At 40.8% G+C, this 19060-nt stretch overlaps 2 protein-coding genes across 3 annotated transcripts; both read right to left on the bottom strand.

Annotated features, from left to right (window-relative positions):
- Nucleotides 1–8: 8 nt before the first annotated feature.
- cfap300 (cilia and flagella associated protein 300) lies at nucleotides 9–5742 on the bottom strand. The gene is made up of 7 exons (XM_058066054.2): nucleotides 5554–5742; nucleotides 5385–5466; nucleotides 4403–4466; nucleotides 3201–3358; nucleotides 2945–3117; nucleotides 719–785; nucleotides 9–623 (listed from the first exon to the last, which is right to left on the bottom strand). Exons 1-7 carry the CDS (start codon nucleotides 5661–5663, stop codon nucleotides 492–494), a joined length of 786 nt encoding a protein of 261 aa, XP_057922037.2. The 5' UTR covers nucleotides 5664–5742; the 3' UTR covers nucleotides 9–491.
- A 452-nt stretch (nucleotides 5743–6194) lies between these two features.
- Nucleotides 6195–18702, bottom strand: amph (amphiphysin). 2 transcript variants are annotated; one of them, XM_078791488.1, is made up of 21 exons: nucleotides 18569–18702; nucleotides 17243–17323; nucleotides 16986–17040; nucleotides 16620–16714; nucleotides 16438–16533; nucleotides 16268–16375; nucleotides 14879–14964; nucleotides 14474–14549; nucleotides 14306–14388; nucleotides 13881–14019; nucleotides 11458–11577; nucleotides 11294–11377; nucleotides 11024–11050; nucleotides 10885–10902; nucleotides 10395–10622; nucleotides 8536–8577; nucleotides 8326–8439; nucleotides 7961–8014; nucleotides 7276–7464; nucleotides 7109–7210; nucleotides 6195–7034 (listed from the first exon to the last, which is right to left on the bottom strand). In XM_078791488.1, exons 1-21 carry the CDS (start codon nucleotides 18635–18637, stop codon nucleotides 6930–6932), a joined length of 1971 nt encoding a protein of 656 aa, XP_078647614.1. In that variant the 5' UTR covers nucleotides 18638–18702; the 3' UTR covers nucleotides 6195–6929. The 2 variants fall into 2 exon arrangements, with proteins under 2 accessions (XP_078647614.1, XP_078647615.1); XM_078791489.1 differs by having other exon boundaries at nucleotides 6196–7034; nucleotides 11458–11568.
- Nucleotides 18703–19060: the final 358 nt, after the last annotated feature.

Genomic DNA, 19060 nt, shown 5'->3' with positions numbered 1-19060 from the left:
CATGTGCAAGAAAGACTCAATTTCCCATGAGTCAACAAAAGCCGGAAATAAACGCAGCTGTTTTGACAGGCAGTTCTCAATTGTTTATGTCTGAATGTATATAATAGTAACACGTTTTTGTCTCATTTTAAAAAACATGTTATTTTGAGGGGAAAATATGTCGTCGCTATATATTTATATAAATATATAAATATTTATAGAAATATATATATGTACTACTATAAAATATAACTGCATTAACAACTAAGAACAATATCATATGTCAGGAGTTAGAATGCCTTCCCCTTTAAAAGAAAAGGGGAAGGTCTTATCCTTCTAAATCAGAATAAACTCCTTCCACTATTGTGAAGAAGGGCAAAAGAAAAAAGAAAAGGGAAAAATAGACCAAAAAATATTAATCCTTATGACCATTTCTGCGAGCACAGCATTTACCTTACATATTGTAAAATTTAAATGTGCAATTCATGAATTCAGAAGGCCTCTTAATGATCTTATAGGGACATGTTTCCAATACCAAAACAGTGGCAGAGTAGAGTTACATGGCGTTTGAAGGGGTCCACTACCATGTAGGCAAATGTCTGCTCTTCCTCTTGTGTCCCAGGGTAACGTCGGCCGGATTCATCCTGCATGATAAAACGCGCAGAGGACAATTATAAAACATCAAACAAAATTTTCATTCATAATGTGCATCTTGTCATTAAATGAACAGCAGACTTACAAAGACGTAGACTTTGAGCACCGTGGAGACAACACTGATCTTTTTACTTTCTGGATCCTTTTGAACACTGTAGACAGTTATATTGTTAGAAATATGACTTACAACACTGATTGTACAGTTAATGATACGGTCAATTATACGGTAATTGACTTCATTACAAATAGAGCTTTGTGCACATAAAATAATAATCAACTTGCCCTATATTAAGATTATAAAGATGGTGTGAAATGAAATTATAAATTTTATTGAATTAATATTAACATTGTTTTGTCTACATATATACAGTGCATCCGGAAAGTATTCACAGCGCTTCACTTTTTCTACATTTTGTCATGTTACAGCCTCATTCCAAACTGAATTAAATTAATCTCTTACCTCAATATTCTACACAAAATACTCCATTATGACAATGTGAAAAAAGTTTTTTTTTACATGTTTTGAATTTATTAAAAATAGAAAACAAAAAAATCACATTTACATAAGTATTCACAGCCTTTGCCATGAAGTTCAAAATTGAGCTCAGGTGCATCTTTTTTCCACTGATCATCCTTGAGATCTTTCTACAGCTTAATTGGAGTCCACCTGCAGTAAATTCAGTTGATTGGACATGATTTGGAAATATAATAACTGTCTATATAAGGTCCCACAGTTGACTGTGCATGTCAGAGCACAAACACCAAGCATGAAGTCAAAAGAACTGTCTGTAGACCTGCGAGACAGGATTGTCTTGAGGCACAAATCTGGGGAAGGATACAGAAAAATGTCTGCTGCTTTGAAGGTCCCAATGAGCACAGTGGCCTCCATTATTTGTAAATGGAAGACGTTTGGAACCACCAGGACTCTTCCTAGAGCTGGCCGGCCTTCTAAACTGAGCGATCAGGGAAGAAGGGCCTTAGTCAGGGAGGTGACCAAGGCCCCGATGGTCACTCTGTCAGAGCTCCAGTGTTCCTCTGTGGAGAGAGGAGAGCCTTCCAGAAGGACAACCATCTCTGCAGCAATCCACCAATCAGGCCTGTATGGTAGAGTGGCCAGACGAAAGCCACTCCTTAGTAAAAGGAACATGGCAGCCCATCTGGAATTTGCCAAAAAGCACCTGAATGACTCTCAGACCATGAGAAACAAAATTCTCTGGTCTGATGAGACAAAGATTGAACTCTTTGGTGTGAATGCCAGGCGCCATGTTTGGAGGAAACCAGGCACTGCTCATCACCAGGCCAATACCATCCCTACAGTGAAGCATTGTGGTGGCAGCATCATGCTGTGGGGATGTTTTTCAGCAGCAGGAACTGGCAGACTAGTCAGGATAGAAGGAAAAATGAATGCAGCAATATATAGAGATATCCTGGATGAAAACCTGCTCCAGAGCGCTCTTGACCTCAGTAGACTGGTCATGTACCTTGACCATATAGACAGTAGACATTAGCACACAGCCAAGATCTCAAAAGATTGGCTTCAGAACCACTCCGTGAATGTCCTGGAGTGGCCCGGCCAGAGTCCAGACTTGAATCTGATCGAACATCTCTGGAGAGATCTGAAAATGGCTGTGCACAGACGTCTCCCATCCAACCTGATGGAGCTTGAGACTTATTGCAAAGAAGAATGGGCAAAACTGCCTAAAGATAGGTGTGCTAAACTTGTGGGATCATATTCAAAAAGACTTGAGGCTGTAATTGCTGCCAAAGGTGGATCAACAAAGTATTAAGCAAAGGCTGTGAATACTTATGTAAATGTGATTTTTTTTTGTTTTCTATTTTTAATAAATTCAAAACATGTCAAAAAACCCTTTTTTCACATTGTCATAATGGAGTATTTTGTGTAGAATATTGAGGTAAGAGATTAATTTAATTCAGTTTGGAATGAGGCTGTAACATGACAAAATGTAGAAAAAGTGAAGCGCTGTGAATACTTTCCGGATGCACTGTATATATGTAGACAAAACAATGTTAATATTAATTCAATAAAATTTATAATTTCATTTCACACCATCTTTATAATCTTAATATAGGGCAAGTTGATTATTATTTTATGTGCACAAAGCTCTATTTGTAATGAAGTCAATTACCGTATAATTGACCGTATCATTAACTGTACAATCAGTGTTGTAAGTCATATTTCTAACAATATAACTGTGAAGCGCTGTGAATACTTTCCGGATGCACTGTATATTCATACACACGTGTATATACACCCCAATTTGAAAACCACTGAGACATAGAGTATGCCCACCTAATGAGATCTTTGTATATTTTCTTGGTGGTGCTGACATAAGGCTCAACGGTGTCTTCGTACTGATTCAGCTCTCCTCCGAGGCAGAGATGCTTGAAGAGGTGAAACAGAAACTCCCCTCGCTCGGCTCTTCCGACCACGTAGTAGTGCTCTGAGTCCTCATCCTGCAGCATCTACAGGCACAGAGAAAGGAAGGTGGTGAGAAGGGAGAGAACAAACAAACACCAAACTGTAAAATAAAAAAAAAAAGGTCCACCTCTCGCAGTTTGTCGTAGTCAGGGTAGACCTCATGGAAGCATACGGCGATGCGTCCTGAGGTCCCCACAATGCCACAAGTGTAGATGGGGTCAAATAGGTCCATTGAGATTTTTGTGCATGGTACCACCTCCACATCAACAGACACGACAGGTTTGTCTGTGAATAACAAAGAGTTAAATGTGTGTGTGTGGCTGGATAAGTAAATACAGGGCCAGTATTGCAGATAAGGATATTTGAAATTGTTGAAGATGCTGGACTCATTTTGTGCTTTGCTTTTAATTTGTTCACAACTGCTTTGGAAGTTGTGAGTAGTAGTAAAGAGTTATGTGATTTCAAACTGTCTGTGAACGTGACATGAGTCCTGACTGTGTGTGGGTGTGACAACATCAGGGTATAGTTACAATACAATGTTTATCCTTAATGATGGTTGCAACAGTCCAATGTATATGTCCAATATTTTTAATTACTTAATGTGAACGTGTACGTAACCATGAAACATTGTAACAGGACCACGTATTTTACCCTATTACCTTTGATTGTATACAATTGTTTGATCAAAATAATGTAAATCTTGCAAAATTCCTAAACAAGACAAAAAACTATGATTGGCTCTCATTTCCTCAGATTGCCTTTTGTATGTTCATTCATTCATTTTCTACCGATTATCCTCACAAAGGTCGCGGGTGTGCTGGAGCCTATCCCAGCTGTCTTCGGGCGAGAGGCGGGGTACACCCTGGACTGGTCGCTGGCCAATCACAGGGCACATATAGACAAACAACCATTCACACTCACATTCATACCTATGGACAATTTGGAGTCGCCAATTAACCTAGCATGTTTTTGGAATGTGGAAAGAAACCGGAGTACCCGGAGAAAACCTACGCATGCACGGGGAGAACATGCAAACTCCACACAGAGATGGCCGAGGGTGTCGGTTCTCCTAGCTGTGAGGTGTGCGCGCTAACCACTAGACCGCCGTGCAGCCCGCTTTTTGTATGTAAATAATATAATAAATACATAAAACAGCATGTAACATTATGAACAACACAACAACAAAACATATTGATAGAGCAAAATATCACTCTCTCCGTTCCTAATACAACCCTGGATATCGGCACTATTGACATATTAATTAATTTACCCAAACATAGTGTGAACCACCAGATGACATTAAAAGTATAAAAAGATGAAAGGACATACTAAGAGGCTCCCAGGCTGCCATCATTCTCAGACTGGATAACACCTTGGCATCTCTGAAGAAGCACTGCATGGAGAGCGATGGTAACAGAACACCACAAAAATCATCAACAACACAAAATATATTTCACTCAACTTAATGTGTTATCACAGTCTTTCATTGTCTATCAGTTTTGATCGATTTCTAAGTAAATACAGGGCCAGTATCGCCGATAGGTATACTGACATTATACTACCTATACTTGTGTAATATTTGTCAACAATTTAACAATATAAGACAACCAGTAGTGGATTGGCCATCGATGCTATTGGGTTGCTGTCGCTGTCACTGTCACTCCATGAGCGGCTGGACTAGTTATCAGCCTTCTTTGTCTGTCATATTATATGTCATATTACTTTAGACTTGTCTCAATCTGTGAGACATGACTTGGACTTGCATGTCTTGAGGTTAAATACTTAAAGGGGACCTATTATGCTCATTTTTGGACCTTTGTATTGAGTTGTAGACTCCTATAGAGGAGCTAAACACGATATCGTCAACAAACATCAGAGGAGGGGGAGGGCAAGCCGAAAAAGATTGTACCCAGGACGCCCATATGAGGAAGTCTGGCTCATTGTGACGTCACAGTGAAACACTGTGAAACAGAGCGTTTTCAGCCATCCCAAACTTCTGTCAGGGCTCACTTTAAAATGCGCAAACCTCATTATCTGAACATTTGGCATTGTTTAACACGGGAATACAACATTCTAACTACATTTATATGTCAGAGAAGTGGAAACAGCATAACAGGTCCTCTTTAAGACCTCTTTAAATAACTATATCTAGTTATCTTAAGTATTGGGAAATAATAAGCATACCATGCTGGTTCATTTATGTATTGATTTTTGTGACAAAAACATACATGAGAACTACATGAGTACTGTAAAATGTACATTTCATGACGACAGTATCGATATTATATTTTACAATAACACCATGGCTTACCAGTGCGAACCTCTCACCAGAGTACGGGGTGAACTTCTGGTCAAAGCTGAACGTTTGGGCTGAGAATCTCCCAAGCATGGACCTGGACGAAAAAATTACAAATAGTGTTGATTACCGCCCAGAAGATGGCGACACATCTGCTGTGTATGTAACTTTCTTTTAACCTCACCATTTCATCAACAGATCCACTGTCTCCTTTTCTTCCAGAAAAGAGAACTTCCTGGCGGGAAGATGACGAAAAGTGAAAGTTTGTTCAAACTCCTTTTTAACCCCTGACATGTTAGCTTTCTGTGCTAATAGCTTGATACCAAAAGCGGTCTGTGACAGTGTAGACGGCTCTATGGTGTGTAAAAGGCAAGTACACGATCGTGCTGATTGGTTTAAAATGACCAATCACAGCCTAGTTTGCTCACGCTCGACCAATACGCTTTTAATGTTGCCTTGGCACTTCTTTCACGATATTAAAACGAAGCGACTGCTGAAACGTTTTTCTTCCCCAAACACATACGTTGCCATGACAACGGACGCGCAGACATCGGGAATATTCTTTTTCTAGAAGATTCGACTGCCTTGGCCTGCTTAGTTTAACAAATTACTAACTTATATACACTACCTATAATCATGCATGCAACAAGTGGCAAGAATATTGGGATCGTAGAGGAAGACATTTGTTTTGATGTGTTGCACTGTAAAATATAAAATGTAAAATAAATTGCCAGTTTATACAACAATGAACTTTAAGAAGGCAGAGTATTATATTTGCAACACATAATAATCTTTAAATAAGAACAACAAACAAACAAACAAACATATAGTACCTGTGACTAATGAGACCTTATTGAAACATTTTTATTGTGACAGATAGGCGACAATGATATGACTTCAACATCTAGTCACAAACATAAATGTGAGTCAAACCAACTATATATATATACATATACTATATCCAACTACATACTGTATATTGCATATTGTCTTTGTTATTCTCTGAATTCTCTATTATTCCCTGAACTCATACATTTTTACTCCATTTAAAATAATCATCATAGTAATTCCCCATGTTGCAATTACACTAGGATTGTTGACATGTTTGATTACATTTTAAAAATAATAATTACTGGAAGAAAGTTCACGTTTTTGCCCCACTACAGTAACATTGTTCATTCACAGATACTTATCTCAGAAAAACATATGACCAAAGCCCCATACATTGTGAAAAGCCACATCATATCTATGGTAACAAAATCTTCAAGAAAAAAATAGATCAATTACATTAAAAGTACTTCAACACAGTGTTAACAGTTGGTGTACAATACAGCATATGGTACTTCTTGTATTCCTTCCGAAAATATTTTTTCGATGGAAACATGCAAAAACAAAACTAATGACAGCAAACAGTTATGTGTCTTGTTTTCTTTAAATGGAGGGGAATCACATCAACGTTAATGCTAGGGACAGTTCAGCAGTGTTTCAGTTAAAAGGCATTGGTACATGCTGACCAGATTGCTTCTTGCTTAGTTTCCCCCATCATCTTGAAGAACCTTCTCACTCCAAACGCTGTATGAAGTTTTCCGGGAAAAGTCCCTTCTGAGCTGCAGTTCCAAGCCTCGTCCAGTCGCTTTCTTTGAATCCTGTCAGCCAGCCAGCTTCCTGCAATGACAGCAGAAAAAAATCCATTACGTACTTGGAATCAAACAGCAAATATGTGATATGCAGCACCTCACCTGGTCTTCTACTGAGGCAGTGGGAACCACCAAGACCACGTCACCTTGCTTCAGGTCTAGCTCATCACAATTGGCAGCCTCAAAGTCGTGCATGGTCTCCACCTGCATTAAAACAACACATTAGCATTCCATTTATTTTGAAAAATAAGAAAAAATAAAAGTTTGACCTTGTACAGAAAGTCATCAGGGAGCTCTGCCATTCCCGCAGACGAACTTGTGGGCTTGATTGATGGTTTATCAGCTGCCACTCCATTGTCACTGATAGCCGAAGGTGAGATTATGTCAGCGTCACGGTCATCATCACCTTCATTGCTGGAGGCAGGCTCAATCACCACAGATGGGATGGGCATTGTTTCCTGTAAAGAGTGATGCATGCGTGGGTTTTTTCCCAGGGACTCCGACTTCCTCCGACATTCCAAAAACATGCTAGGTTAATTGGCGACTCCAAATTGTCCATAGGTATGAATGTGAGTGTGAATGGTTGTTTGTCTATATGTGCCCTGTGATTGGCTGGCCACCAGTCCAGGGTGTACCCCACCTCTCGCTCAAAGACAGCTGGGATAGGCTCCAGCACCCCCGTGACCCATGTGAGGATAAGCGGTAGAAAATTAATGAATGAATGTTCTCCCTGAGGTGCTTGCTCGGTTAATTGGACACTCTCCAAATTGTCCATAGGAATGAATGTGAGTGTGAATGGTTGTTTGTCTATATGTGCCCTGTGATTGGCTGGCAACCAGTCCAGGGTGTACCCCGCCTCTCGCCCCAAGTCAGCTGGGATATGAATGATGCGAGTGAGGACAATCAGGATGGATGGAAATGGATGGATCGTCCTACTGTGTTTGGAGATTTTACCGAAGTTTCATCCACAGGACTTTCTTTCTTTTCTTCCAAACTTGAAGCAGACTTCTAAAAACACGAAAAAATATTATATGAAAATATTTTAATTGTCGAATTGTGGATAAAGGGCAAAATTTTAATAACAATGCAATTTTAGTCAGTTCTCCTTGAACTACATTTTTAAAATAAAATTAAATGATGAATTTAAAATGAAATGTTTTCTTCATATAGTATGTGCCCTGTAATTGGCTGGCCACCAGTCCAGGGTGTACCCCGCCTCTCGCCCCAAGACAGCTGGGATAGGCTCCAGCATCCCCGCAACCCTCGTGAGGATAAGCGGTTGAAAATGAATGAATGAATGAATGTTTTCTTCAACTCACAGTCGGTTCCTCTTCCTCCAGAGGGGCAGGACATTCTACTGTATCTTCCTCAACTGCAGGGGGCGCTGGAGCTGATATCTCAGAACCTTCCGTTGACCCAACTTTGACTTCATTCTTGTTCAAAATGTGAGAGAAAGATGTAGATGAAACTCATATGTTTATACAATTTTACATTTAATGGTATGCAGCTCCTTCAAACTGACTACTCACCATTTGATCAAAAGCCGCAAAGAATGATGGACCAGTAGCCTCCTTCAGAGTGCATGTTTAAAATGAGATCAGAAGAATCTCAAATTTTCATAAAAACTAAGTAATGCATGTGCATGTCTGTCAAGGACCAGAGGAAATGCAATTGGGAAGACAGAGGGAAAGGAGGAACATGCTCAATAGATCACCTGTAAAAAAACAAACAAAAAAAACAAGAATCTATCAAATGCCAGTGAGCCAACCTAAATCAAATGCCAGAAACGGGAAGTCTTAACAGGAGAAGGTGATGGAGTAGCACTGTCAGAGAAAGGAAGCACAATAACGGATTGAAGTGGAATCAGGTTCGGAGTCATTGGGTGGGTCAAAGAGGTTTCTGACATCTACTCGCTGCCAATCTACCACACTGAAAACAGGACCAGTACCTCTTCCTTTTCTTTAGCTAGATCTTGGTACAACTTTCCAAGTCTCAGGTTTGCAGCCTCGTCTTCGGACATGTCGGAACTTTCTGGTTCCTTGCGAATTTTAGGAACATTTACATCTTGGAAGTCTGTGGTTGACGCTCGGTCTTTGATCGGAGGATCAAAGCTGCTGCTCTTGCTAACTTGCGTCCCGGATATGTCGGCATCAATCACAGATGCTGCAGGGAGACTGTTGGCGAAAGGATCCCACCCGCTTCCTCCATCTCCAGAACTGTCCTCTAACTTTGAACTACCTGCTTTGTCGCAAGTCTGGGTTTCGGCAAAAGGATCAGAATCAAACACTCCAACTGCCTTGGTTTCGGCAAAAGGATCAGAATCAAACGCCCCAACTCCCTTGGTTTCGGCAAAAGGATCAGAATCAAACGCCCCAACTCCCTTGGTTTCGGCAAAAGGATCAGAATCAAACACCCCAACTCCCTTGGTTTCGGCAAAAGGATCAGAATCAAACACCCCAACTCCCTTAGTTTCAGCAAAAGGATCAGAATCAAACGCCCCCCCTCCCTCTGTTTCAGCCAAAGGATCAGAATCAAACGCCCCCCTTCCTTCTGTTTCAGCCAAAGGATCAGAATCAAACACCTCCCCTCTCTGTGTTTCAGCAAAAGGATCAGAATCAAACGCCCCCACTCCCTGGGTTTCGGCAAAATGATCAGAATCAAACGCCCCCCCTCCCTCGGTTTCAGCCAAAGGAGTCAAATCAAACATCCCCCCTTCCTGTGTTTCAGCAAAAGGATCAGAATCAAACACGCCCACTCCATCCGTTTCAGCAAAAGGATCAGAATCAAACGCCCCCCCTCCATCCGCTTCAGCAAAAGGATCAGAATCAAACGCCCCCACTCCATCCGTTTCAGCAAAAGGATCAGAATCAAATGCCCCCACTCCATCCGTTTCAGCAAAAGGATCAGAATCAATCACCCCCCCTCCCTGACTTCCAACATCTCCTAACATGAAATCTGCTTGTTTTGGTTCATTTTCATCTGCAGGCTTCTGATGTGAACTTGTTTCACCACTGCTTCCACTTCCCATGGCATCATCATGCTCTGCTTCTGCATGTCCACCAGCAAGGTGGTCTTCCGGTGAAGGTTCATCATCTGCACTTGCCCAGTCCCCACCCTGAAGCCCATCTCCCCATTCTTCAGCGGTTTCATATTCAGATCCCGAGCCATCAGGAGACCTAGACCACTTTTCTCTTGTTTGTGTGGAACAGTCCTCAACTTGTTCACCATACTCATTCGTAAAAATGAGCCCAGGGGTGGACTTTCTGCGGTCTCCCCTACCTGATTTATTTCCCTTTGAATCTGTCTGCCCCGTTTCAGTTTCAGTTTCATCACCAGTACCAAAGAGACGTTTGGTGTTTGTTTGAGAAGGGCCATCCCAGCTGCTAACCTCATCCTGTGCTGCTGCACTGTCCTGTGGTGGAGAAATGGGAGGAGAAGATATGGTTCTATCTCCAGCCGGCTGTGGACCATCTTCTTGGGCCCAATGCGTATCTCCAGCTTGATCTCCACTCTCTGCCCCTTCAGGAACAGCAGTGTCCTCCACTCCTGGAGCAGCCTCTCCATTGGCTGGACCAAAGTCAGCTGACCAGTCCGCAACAAATCCGCTTTCTTCAGCCTGACAAGATGCACGGAACAAGGGGTTAACATTTGAAGAAGCCCAGAACGAAATTTAAAGTGTGGTGCTGGATAGTCTGGTTACATTTTAAATTGTGTTTGGAGTCTAGTCACTTAAATAAATTCTGTGTGAGAAACTTAAATTTGTACATTTCTTCAGTCTTTCACCTTTTCTGGAAATATTTGAACACCTTAAATTAGTCAAAAATGAATGTTGTGTGAGTACAACAAAAAAGTACACATTGAAAGAGATGTGTACTCACCGTCTTGGATGGCTGCGCCTTGGAAACAAAAAATAAGAGAGAATAGTAAGAAACAGTATATGTCATTGATATTTAATATTAACTTATTACATTTCCCTTGGCAGATAAACTTCAAATTCATAAATAAAAATGTACTCACCGACCACGTATCCCAAGGCACAGCGGTCTGAAGGTACACACAAGTCATGTTAACACATCAATATTGTTAAAATAAATAAATAAATAAAAATCAATATTGTTCACAAATCTTGTCTAAATCTAAATCAGCACTTCTCCTTATCCTTGATTTGAAAACACTGATATAACATCTTGAATGCACAGGAGCGCCTTAGGTTGGCAACAATAAAAGGCCACTCCAACGCCGACTCTCATCACATGCACAAAGCATTTTTAACAAAGTGTATGCAACCTGCGGTATTGGTGATACACTTTCATCTGGCTGGAAGGCGTCAAAGTCCAGATCAAGAAGAGATTCTCCAGGCCTCTCATTGGGCTGCGGACAAAACATGATAAACAGTTAACCAGCAGTTGTTCATTTGGATATAATCATAGTTTTTCTGGACAAAAAGAGACCTGTGATGGTGACGGTGCAGGTAAGAACTCTCCTCCAAACAGGTCAATGATCTGCTCCTCCACCACCTCCTTGGAAGGTGTGACTTTAGGGGGAGGAGGCACCGGGGGGCCCTTTTTCATCTGCCAATCAATAGGGACAAAATGTGATTTAAAGACATTTCTTCACATTTTCTGATGCATGTTATTAGTAGCCCGCGCTTTGGCTTAAGAATCTGACAGTAATGAAAAAAAATTCATTATTTCTATTCTATTGCCTTGAGTTGCTTCTAAGCACGAGCAGGCAATGAGGCTGTTCCAACAGATGCGCCTCCACGATGCCCGTCAGTTTGCTAGAGCCGCCTCTCTCTCCAGGTCCATCTTCACATTCTACAGCCAGGTTCTCCAATCAAACTGCACGACTACATCCTGGCTATTCTTGCACCCGATGCTTGTCTGTAATGGTTGCTATTTTCTTCAGACTGGAGTATACCACACTCACCTGTTGTGCAGCAGATCTGTTATAGCAAATAAACATACAACTAATACTGGCTGATTCAGCTTCCAAACAGGTTAACAGGTTAACAACCAATCAAGAGCTCTACTAGGAAGCGGGACTAAAGGTTGAGCAATGTAACAAAAAGGTTCGCTATCGTCGACACACACGAGTAGGATAAAAACAGGACAACAACACACATTTGTTCTACAACAATGGTTCCCAAACAACAAATGATTGAAGCACATCTGTAAAGCTGATTGAATAACCATAAACAATGAAAGCAGCTCATGTTTTATATGATACAGATGAAGCAACCATCCATTCTGTTATTACAATTTGAGACCTCTTGGGTTATATGCAGAGATTATTAACCCGAGCAAAGGATCCTTTGCCACTTTGACTTATCAAATAACAGCTTTTTAGGTTTTTAGGTCAACATGAAAAGAAGATGTGTGATTTGATAAACAAGACATCCGTTACTGCCGTTATTTATCTCGGTTGGGTTTATTACCGTCACTCATTTTATCTTGGTCAAACTAGTGAGTGGTGGATTGTTGAAATTTTGAAAAAAAAGATCGATTTGTGATTTAAACGGTATACGATGGAAAGAATGAGGGGATCCGACCTGGTGGCTGCGGGATTGGTTCTCTGCTTTTTGCAGAAGATGTGGTCCTGCTGGCTTCATCAGGCCGTGATCTTCAGCTCTAACTGGATCGCTTTTCAGCCTAGTGTGAAGTGGCTGGGATGAGAATGAGAATCAGCACTTGTTTACAAGTGAGGAAAGGATGGACCGTGAGGTTGACATCCGGTCCGGAAGCCTCCCGGATGCTTTCCTGGGGAGGTGTTCAGGGCACATATGACTGGTAGAAGGCCTCGGGCTAAACCCAGAACACGTTGGAGAGACTATGTCTCTCAACTGATCTGGGAACGCCTCAAGATATGCCAGGAGGAGCTGGACAAAGTAGCTAAGGAGAGGGAAGCCTGGCCTTCTCTGCTTAGGCTGTGGCCCCCACTACCCAACTTCAGATAAGAGGTGAAGGATATTTGGATTGGTGAAAGTAAATTGTACTTATTCTAGGTCTAAATTAAGCATTTTCAAGCATATTAATGGATTAATAAATAATGCGTGAGTCCATGTTATCTTATTTATATACTTTATTATATGGCTTATTGTCTCTGATCACTGTATATTTACTACATTGTGTAAGACGAATGTAAAGGTGACTACACGAGTGTTATTTCATGTCCTGAGGGCTCTAATAATGTTAAATACCATATTTAGAAGATCGTAAACAGGTTTTCTATGCAACTACTACAAAAATATTCAATTTAATAATATTTAATCCAATTATAAACTCACTTATCACACAATAAACAAAGGAGGACTGTATTAAAATGTATAAGCTAGAGAATATATTGTGCTTAAGGCTATGAAATGATTACCATTTTAATCAATCAGATAATCATAAATTAATTCATCATGATTAATCACCATTGGCAACTTATCTTTACTTTCTGCCTCTATAAGCTGCTGGCTAAGTGGCGGGGGGAAATGGGAACCAGAGTTCTAGAAGCAGCATATTGCCATACATATTTGTCCAAATGTTTTTGACAAACATGTTAATGACGCTGAAGACTCGCAGGCCTTCAAAGTTCATTGTACCAATCATTGTACAAACACAAACGGGATATTTTCACTCACCATCCAACAGATGAGTGTGCAGCAGAGAAGAAAGTTATACAAGTGAAACATTTAGAATCAGAGCCATGCTAGCATGCCAATAGTAGTTCAAAATGTGTTAGTCCTTAACCAACTCAACTTATGAGTTCTCATTACTTTCTCATGATTAAAGTCTTTATGAGCTCTCATTATTTTTCTATGCTTGGGATTGGAGCACATTTTGACTTTTTATGTGGACTCCCACGCAGATCCAGTTGATTGATTTACCTGTACTGGAGATCTGGGCCGTGGAGGTCCAGGAGAGACAGGTCGAAGCATATGATTGGAACTGGCTTCTGGACTCTCAGGAGGACTCTCTTCTTCTGGTGGCGAGGGTGTCCGAGCGAGTCGCAGTGGTCCAGAATCACTGGAAGACGTTCATTAAAACACATCCAACCTTAACAACAAGAGACTACCAAATAAACTCATTAGCACGTCACCTATAAAAAAGTTACCAGTGATATCATGTGATTATTTTTCTAAATTCTTACAGAATCAACAGTGATGATACAGATCCGTCCAGAACAGTTCTAGCGTCAATTCAGATCCAATCACAAGTAACATGAGGCATAATTAATTACGGTATTTACGGTATTATGGCACATCATTCATCTGTGTACAAAGTAAATTAAGATCTATGGGTTTGTTGTGACCTTGGTGCTCCTTGGATGGTGAACATTTTGTCAGCGTGTTGTTCACTAAGTTGCATCATCACTTCATACAGCTGCTTACACACCTGCAGATGAATGGTAGCGTCAGGATGATCACATGACCAGAGAAAACAACATGATGACATTTTGCTTCTACAGCTTCACCCTCACCAGGGAAATCTCACGATGAAATCTGGCCTCAAGGCTTGTCACGCTTTTGAACGTGCTGATGTAGAATCCAACTCGGCTAAACAGAAAAAAGATTGAAGTCACAATTTGAAAACAATCTCTAATTACATTTGATTGTGGCTACATGTTTGTTTTATTTAGGAAAATCATGGATATGTGAAATTAACACCACGGTCCATTCCCTTGAAAAGTCATCCGGATGTACGCAATAAATAAAAGTGGTTGTGCATATTTGTGCTAACTAAATGCTCAATATCCCATCCTGCTAAGTATGTATTTGTAATGTTGCAACTCATTGGCTTATTTTGCTTGTCATTATGATGATCATATCAGGATTTGTATTTTGCAATGTTGAGGTGATGTAGAAAAGCATTGGATGAGTCTGACCTGTCCCAAAGAGTTGGCAGTTCATCCTGCAGACCAACATTGAGCTCATCAAACACTCTCTGGGCCTTTCTCAGCTCCTCATCTGCCTGTAAAATTAAAATTAAAATTAAAATTAAAATTAAAATTAAAATTAAAATTAAAATTAAAATTAAAATTAAAATTAAAATTAAAATTTCAACAGCGGGGCGGCACGGCGGTCTAGTGGTTAGCACGCAGACCTCACAGCTAGGAGACCAGGGTTCGGTTCCCGCCCTCGGCCGTCTCTGTGTGGAGTTTGCATGTTCTCCCCGTGCATGCGTGGGTTTTCTCCGGATACTCCGGTTTCCTCCCACATTCCAAAAACATGCTAGGTTAATTGGCGACTCCAAATTGTCCATAGGTATGAATGTGAGTGTGAATGGTTGTTTGTCTATATGTGCCCTGTGATTGGCTGGCGACCAGTCCAGGGTGTACCCCGCCTCTCGCCCGAAGACAGCTGGGATAGGCTCCAGCACCCCCGCGACCCTCGTGAGGAAAAAGCGGTAGAAAATGAATGAATGAATGTCAACAGCATATCTAACATCCACTACTGACTACATCTTAGCCCCCTACACAGTTCTCTCTGAGGTTTCTTCCTCAAAGGGAGTTACCAAAGTGGTTACTCATGGTTACTCATTAATATACAGTACTCCTTCGCTCCCTCATGGTTCAAAAATTGCAGTTTTTCAAAAATGAATTCATTAATAAATGATCGCTGTTTCGTGGTTACCTATGATCTATTATTAGCCAAAAATGCATACATAAGGAAATGTTATATATTCTTGGCCCAAATTCAGCATTTTCAAGCGAAAAAATGTTTTAAATAAACTAAAATACAAACTCAGTTTAAGGCAATACAAGACATTGTATTGTACAAGATATTGTATTGTCTTGTACAAGACATTGATGAATTGTAGTCTCCACTTGGCTTATTTCCTCTGATTATATCTACTATATTAGGTAATATGAGTGTAAAAGTGACTGTAGGGGTGTTATTTCAAGTCTGGAGGGCTCTAATCATGGCAAAAATTGAAAGCGATAAAGTGATACTCTACAAAAATATTCAGTTTATTAATAGTGCGGAAATTTTCAAATTTTCTAATTGCGGTCAGGCCTGGAACCAATTAAACACTATAAAAGAGGGATTGCTGTATAAGGAACATGGTTCTAAGCCTGTTCCCTGTGTAAAGTGCCATGAGATAACTTAATTATATGGCCTGGCAGGAGCAGCATAACACTATAGGTGGCGTAGCATGATGACACAGCCACAAAGATGCTCCAAATCAACCTGCATAAAATCTATTTTATGATCAATAATGTTCGCCATTATTAATAAACCATACAGTTAAGAGAACACAAAAGTGCACAGACCTTCATCATCTTGCGGTCATTTTTCATTCCAGATGCCTGCAGCGTTTCAACATGATGCCGAGCACTGTCGAAGTCGATGAGCTTTCGACTTCTTTTAGCCACACGGGTCTGAATAACATTAAACTGTGAGTCTAATGTCAAAATACATTTGTGCGTCCAAAGTTGAGTACCTTCAGGTCAGGAAACTGTAGCAGGTATTCATCCAGATTCAGTAGTGTAGAGTCCACCAGCTTATTGTGGAAGTTTTCCCACAATGCATCACAATCCTACAGGAACACACATTTAGAATATACATTTTAACTATTCTGTCCAACAACATTAAGTATGTGGTCATTCGGAAATGCACATGTACCTTCCCAATGGTCATGACATCATCTTTCCCATGCCAATCTGGTTCATAGACCTCATGGAGAGACTGGGTCAGGTTGATGGAGGCCTGTTGCATCCCTGCACAACAACATCATCGGTCAGCACATACGTTCAACAGAGCACAACAATGTGTTCATGAAATTTCCTCCTTTAGCATTAAGCCTTTCTCCCTTAAATGTAACCTGTTAAACCATCTCCATTCATGTTAAGTCTTCATTAACCTTAACCCCTTCTTCTCATGAGCCTCAACTCTTCTTGTCATTGTAAAGCGTCATTAGCCTTTACATAGCGTTGATGACAAATAAACAGTACTGTACACTGGGAGCATAAATATATGTGAGCATTTCACCTTTGATGGCACACATGTAGGCCTTCATCTCTCGCTGCAGCCGCGAACCTTCACACTAACACACAAAAGACTTATTAATAATTCACACACATAAAGTCTAGTGTTTGTGTAACTCGGTGGCTAACAGAAAACACAAAGTGCAAGACGGTTCAAGCCTTCTCCCAACAAAAACGTGGCGTTGCAGCTATGGATGGTTTTGCTTCTAGTGCCCCATTCTAGAATGACTTTACAGGGCATGACTTTTAAGACTTCCTCACCTCCTGTCTCCTGAAGTTGATGACAACTTGTTCAAATTGTTCATCTTTGGTCTCGTCTGCTTTTCCCAGCTTCTGCAGAACCTGAAAAAAGGAAGAAGTGTTTTATGTTGTCATGTTGACAGACATCCAGCCAGAGGTATCAGAGTACATAGGATGAGATGTGTCTTGCATGCAGAGAAGATGCTAATAGCTCAAAAAAGTGTGTGTTGCATCTAGGGATGACTATGTTTCACATTTGAACCTACTGTATACAGTACCAATATCCTTTACCTGGAGATTGGTACCGACATTCAACATATTTTGTGTGTGTTTATGTGGTAATAAATGTTAATTTACTGTTTTAATTTGAGTTTTTTCAATTTAAAATATTTATTTCTCAATAGTGGTTAGCATGTTGGCCACACAGTCAGGATATCGGGAAGACCTGGATTCGATTCTCTGCGTGGAGTTTGCATGTTCTCAGTGGGTTTTCTCCGGGTACTCCGGTTTACCCCCACATTCCAAAAACATGCTAGGTTAATTGGCGACTCCAAATTGTCCATAGGTATGAATGTGAGTGTGAATGGTTGATTGTCTATATGTGCCCTGTGATTGGCTGGCGACCAGTCCAGGGTGTACCCCGCCTCTTGCCCGAAGACAGCTGGGATAGGCTCCAGCACGTGTTTCTGCACCTGATGCTTGTCGCACGATAAGCGGTAGAAAATTAATGAATGAATGAATGTGATGAATGCGTACATGGGACTTGAACCCAGGACCTTCTGGGGGGAACCAAGTACTTTTACCATCCAAACCATTTCACTCCTTCCGAATTAACTAAATGATTTCGCAATGGAAAATGTGAGATGACTGTTGACCGGCGATCGGTAATGTCAATACATCAATACATCTCTATTTATTAGTCATTATTTGTAGTATACTTCATTGACTCCCTTTTTGGATGCTTTAACATTGTTCATAGCTGCATGCAGATTATATTCAGTATTTTATATGTAAGTGGCTGCTCTAATGAATGACGTATGCTCTCCAGAAAACAGAAAAATGCGGTATGTTGCGTGACATCACAGGCACAGTTGACGTAATCTGCGTACCTGAGCAGCACATTAAACACATCATCCATAAATGATAGATATATCTTTTTTTGTGCCAGACGTGTCGTTTTTCGCCGAAAAATGACGTAATACAGATCAACGTCGGTGCCTGAAAAAACATCTGACGTTTGAAAGCTGCAGCGGCCTGCAAGGACGTCATCGTCATCGCCTCCTCATCAGATTCTCTTCTTCATCACCCCCTCCTCCTCCTTTATCACCTCCTACTCCTCCTCCTTACCTTTTCTTGCGCTCTGTTCAGTCTCTTCTGCACATTTTTAGCAAAGATTCCCGTTTTGATATCCGCCATGACGCCGCTCTGACAGACGCGGATTAACACCGACACGGCGACGAGAGGGGGGGAGGGTGCGCGTGTACGCCAGCGACAGAGCGAACGTGCGCATGTAAGGGGCGGAGCCTAATGCATATACTTTTGTTGTTTTTGCAGTTATTAAATGGAACTAGTCACATGCCACAAGGGTGGTAAGAATATAATAAGTATATAATAAGTAAGAATATAATGAAATAAGTTATCATTATAAACGAGCCACCACCGGTGTTTTATTACACGCCAGATCCCAGCGAAATAAACACATGGTTGTGAACAAAATGTTTGAAAATCTACATTTGAAACATTTCCATATAAACTGCTATGTGTACTGGATGGACGAACTATGATTCGATTTTTTTGTATCAGAAAATTTGCCTGCAATAACAAATACCCACATAATAA

This window comes from Doryrhamphus excisus, linkage group LG6 (assembly GCF_037039965.1).
Source record: "Doryrhamphus excisus strain RoL-2023G ecotype Guam linkage group LG6, RoL_Dexc_Guam_v1.1, whole genome shotgun sequence".
In the NCBI taxonomy this organism is placed as follows: Eukaryota; Metazoa; Chordata; class Actinopteri; order Syngnathiformes; family Syngnathidae; genus Doryrhamphus; species Doryrhamphus excisus.
This window is presented reverse-complemented; position numbering and strand designations above follow the sequence as displayed.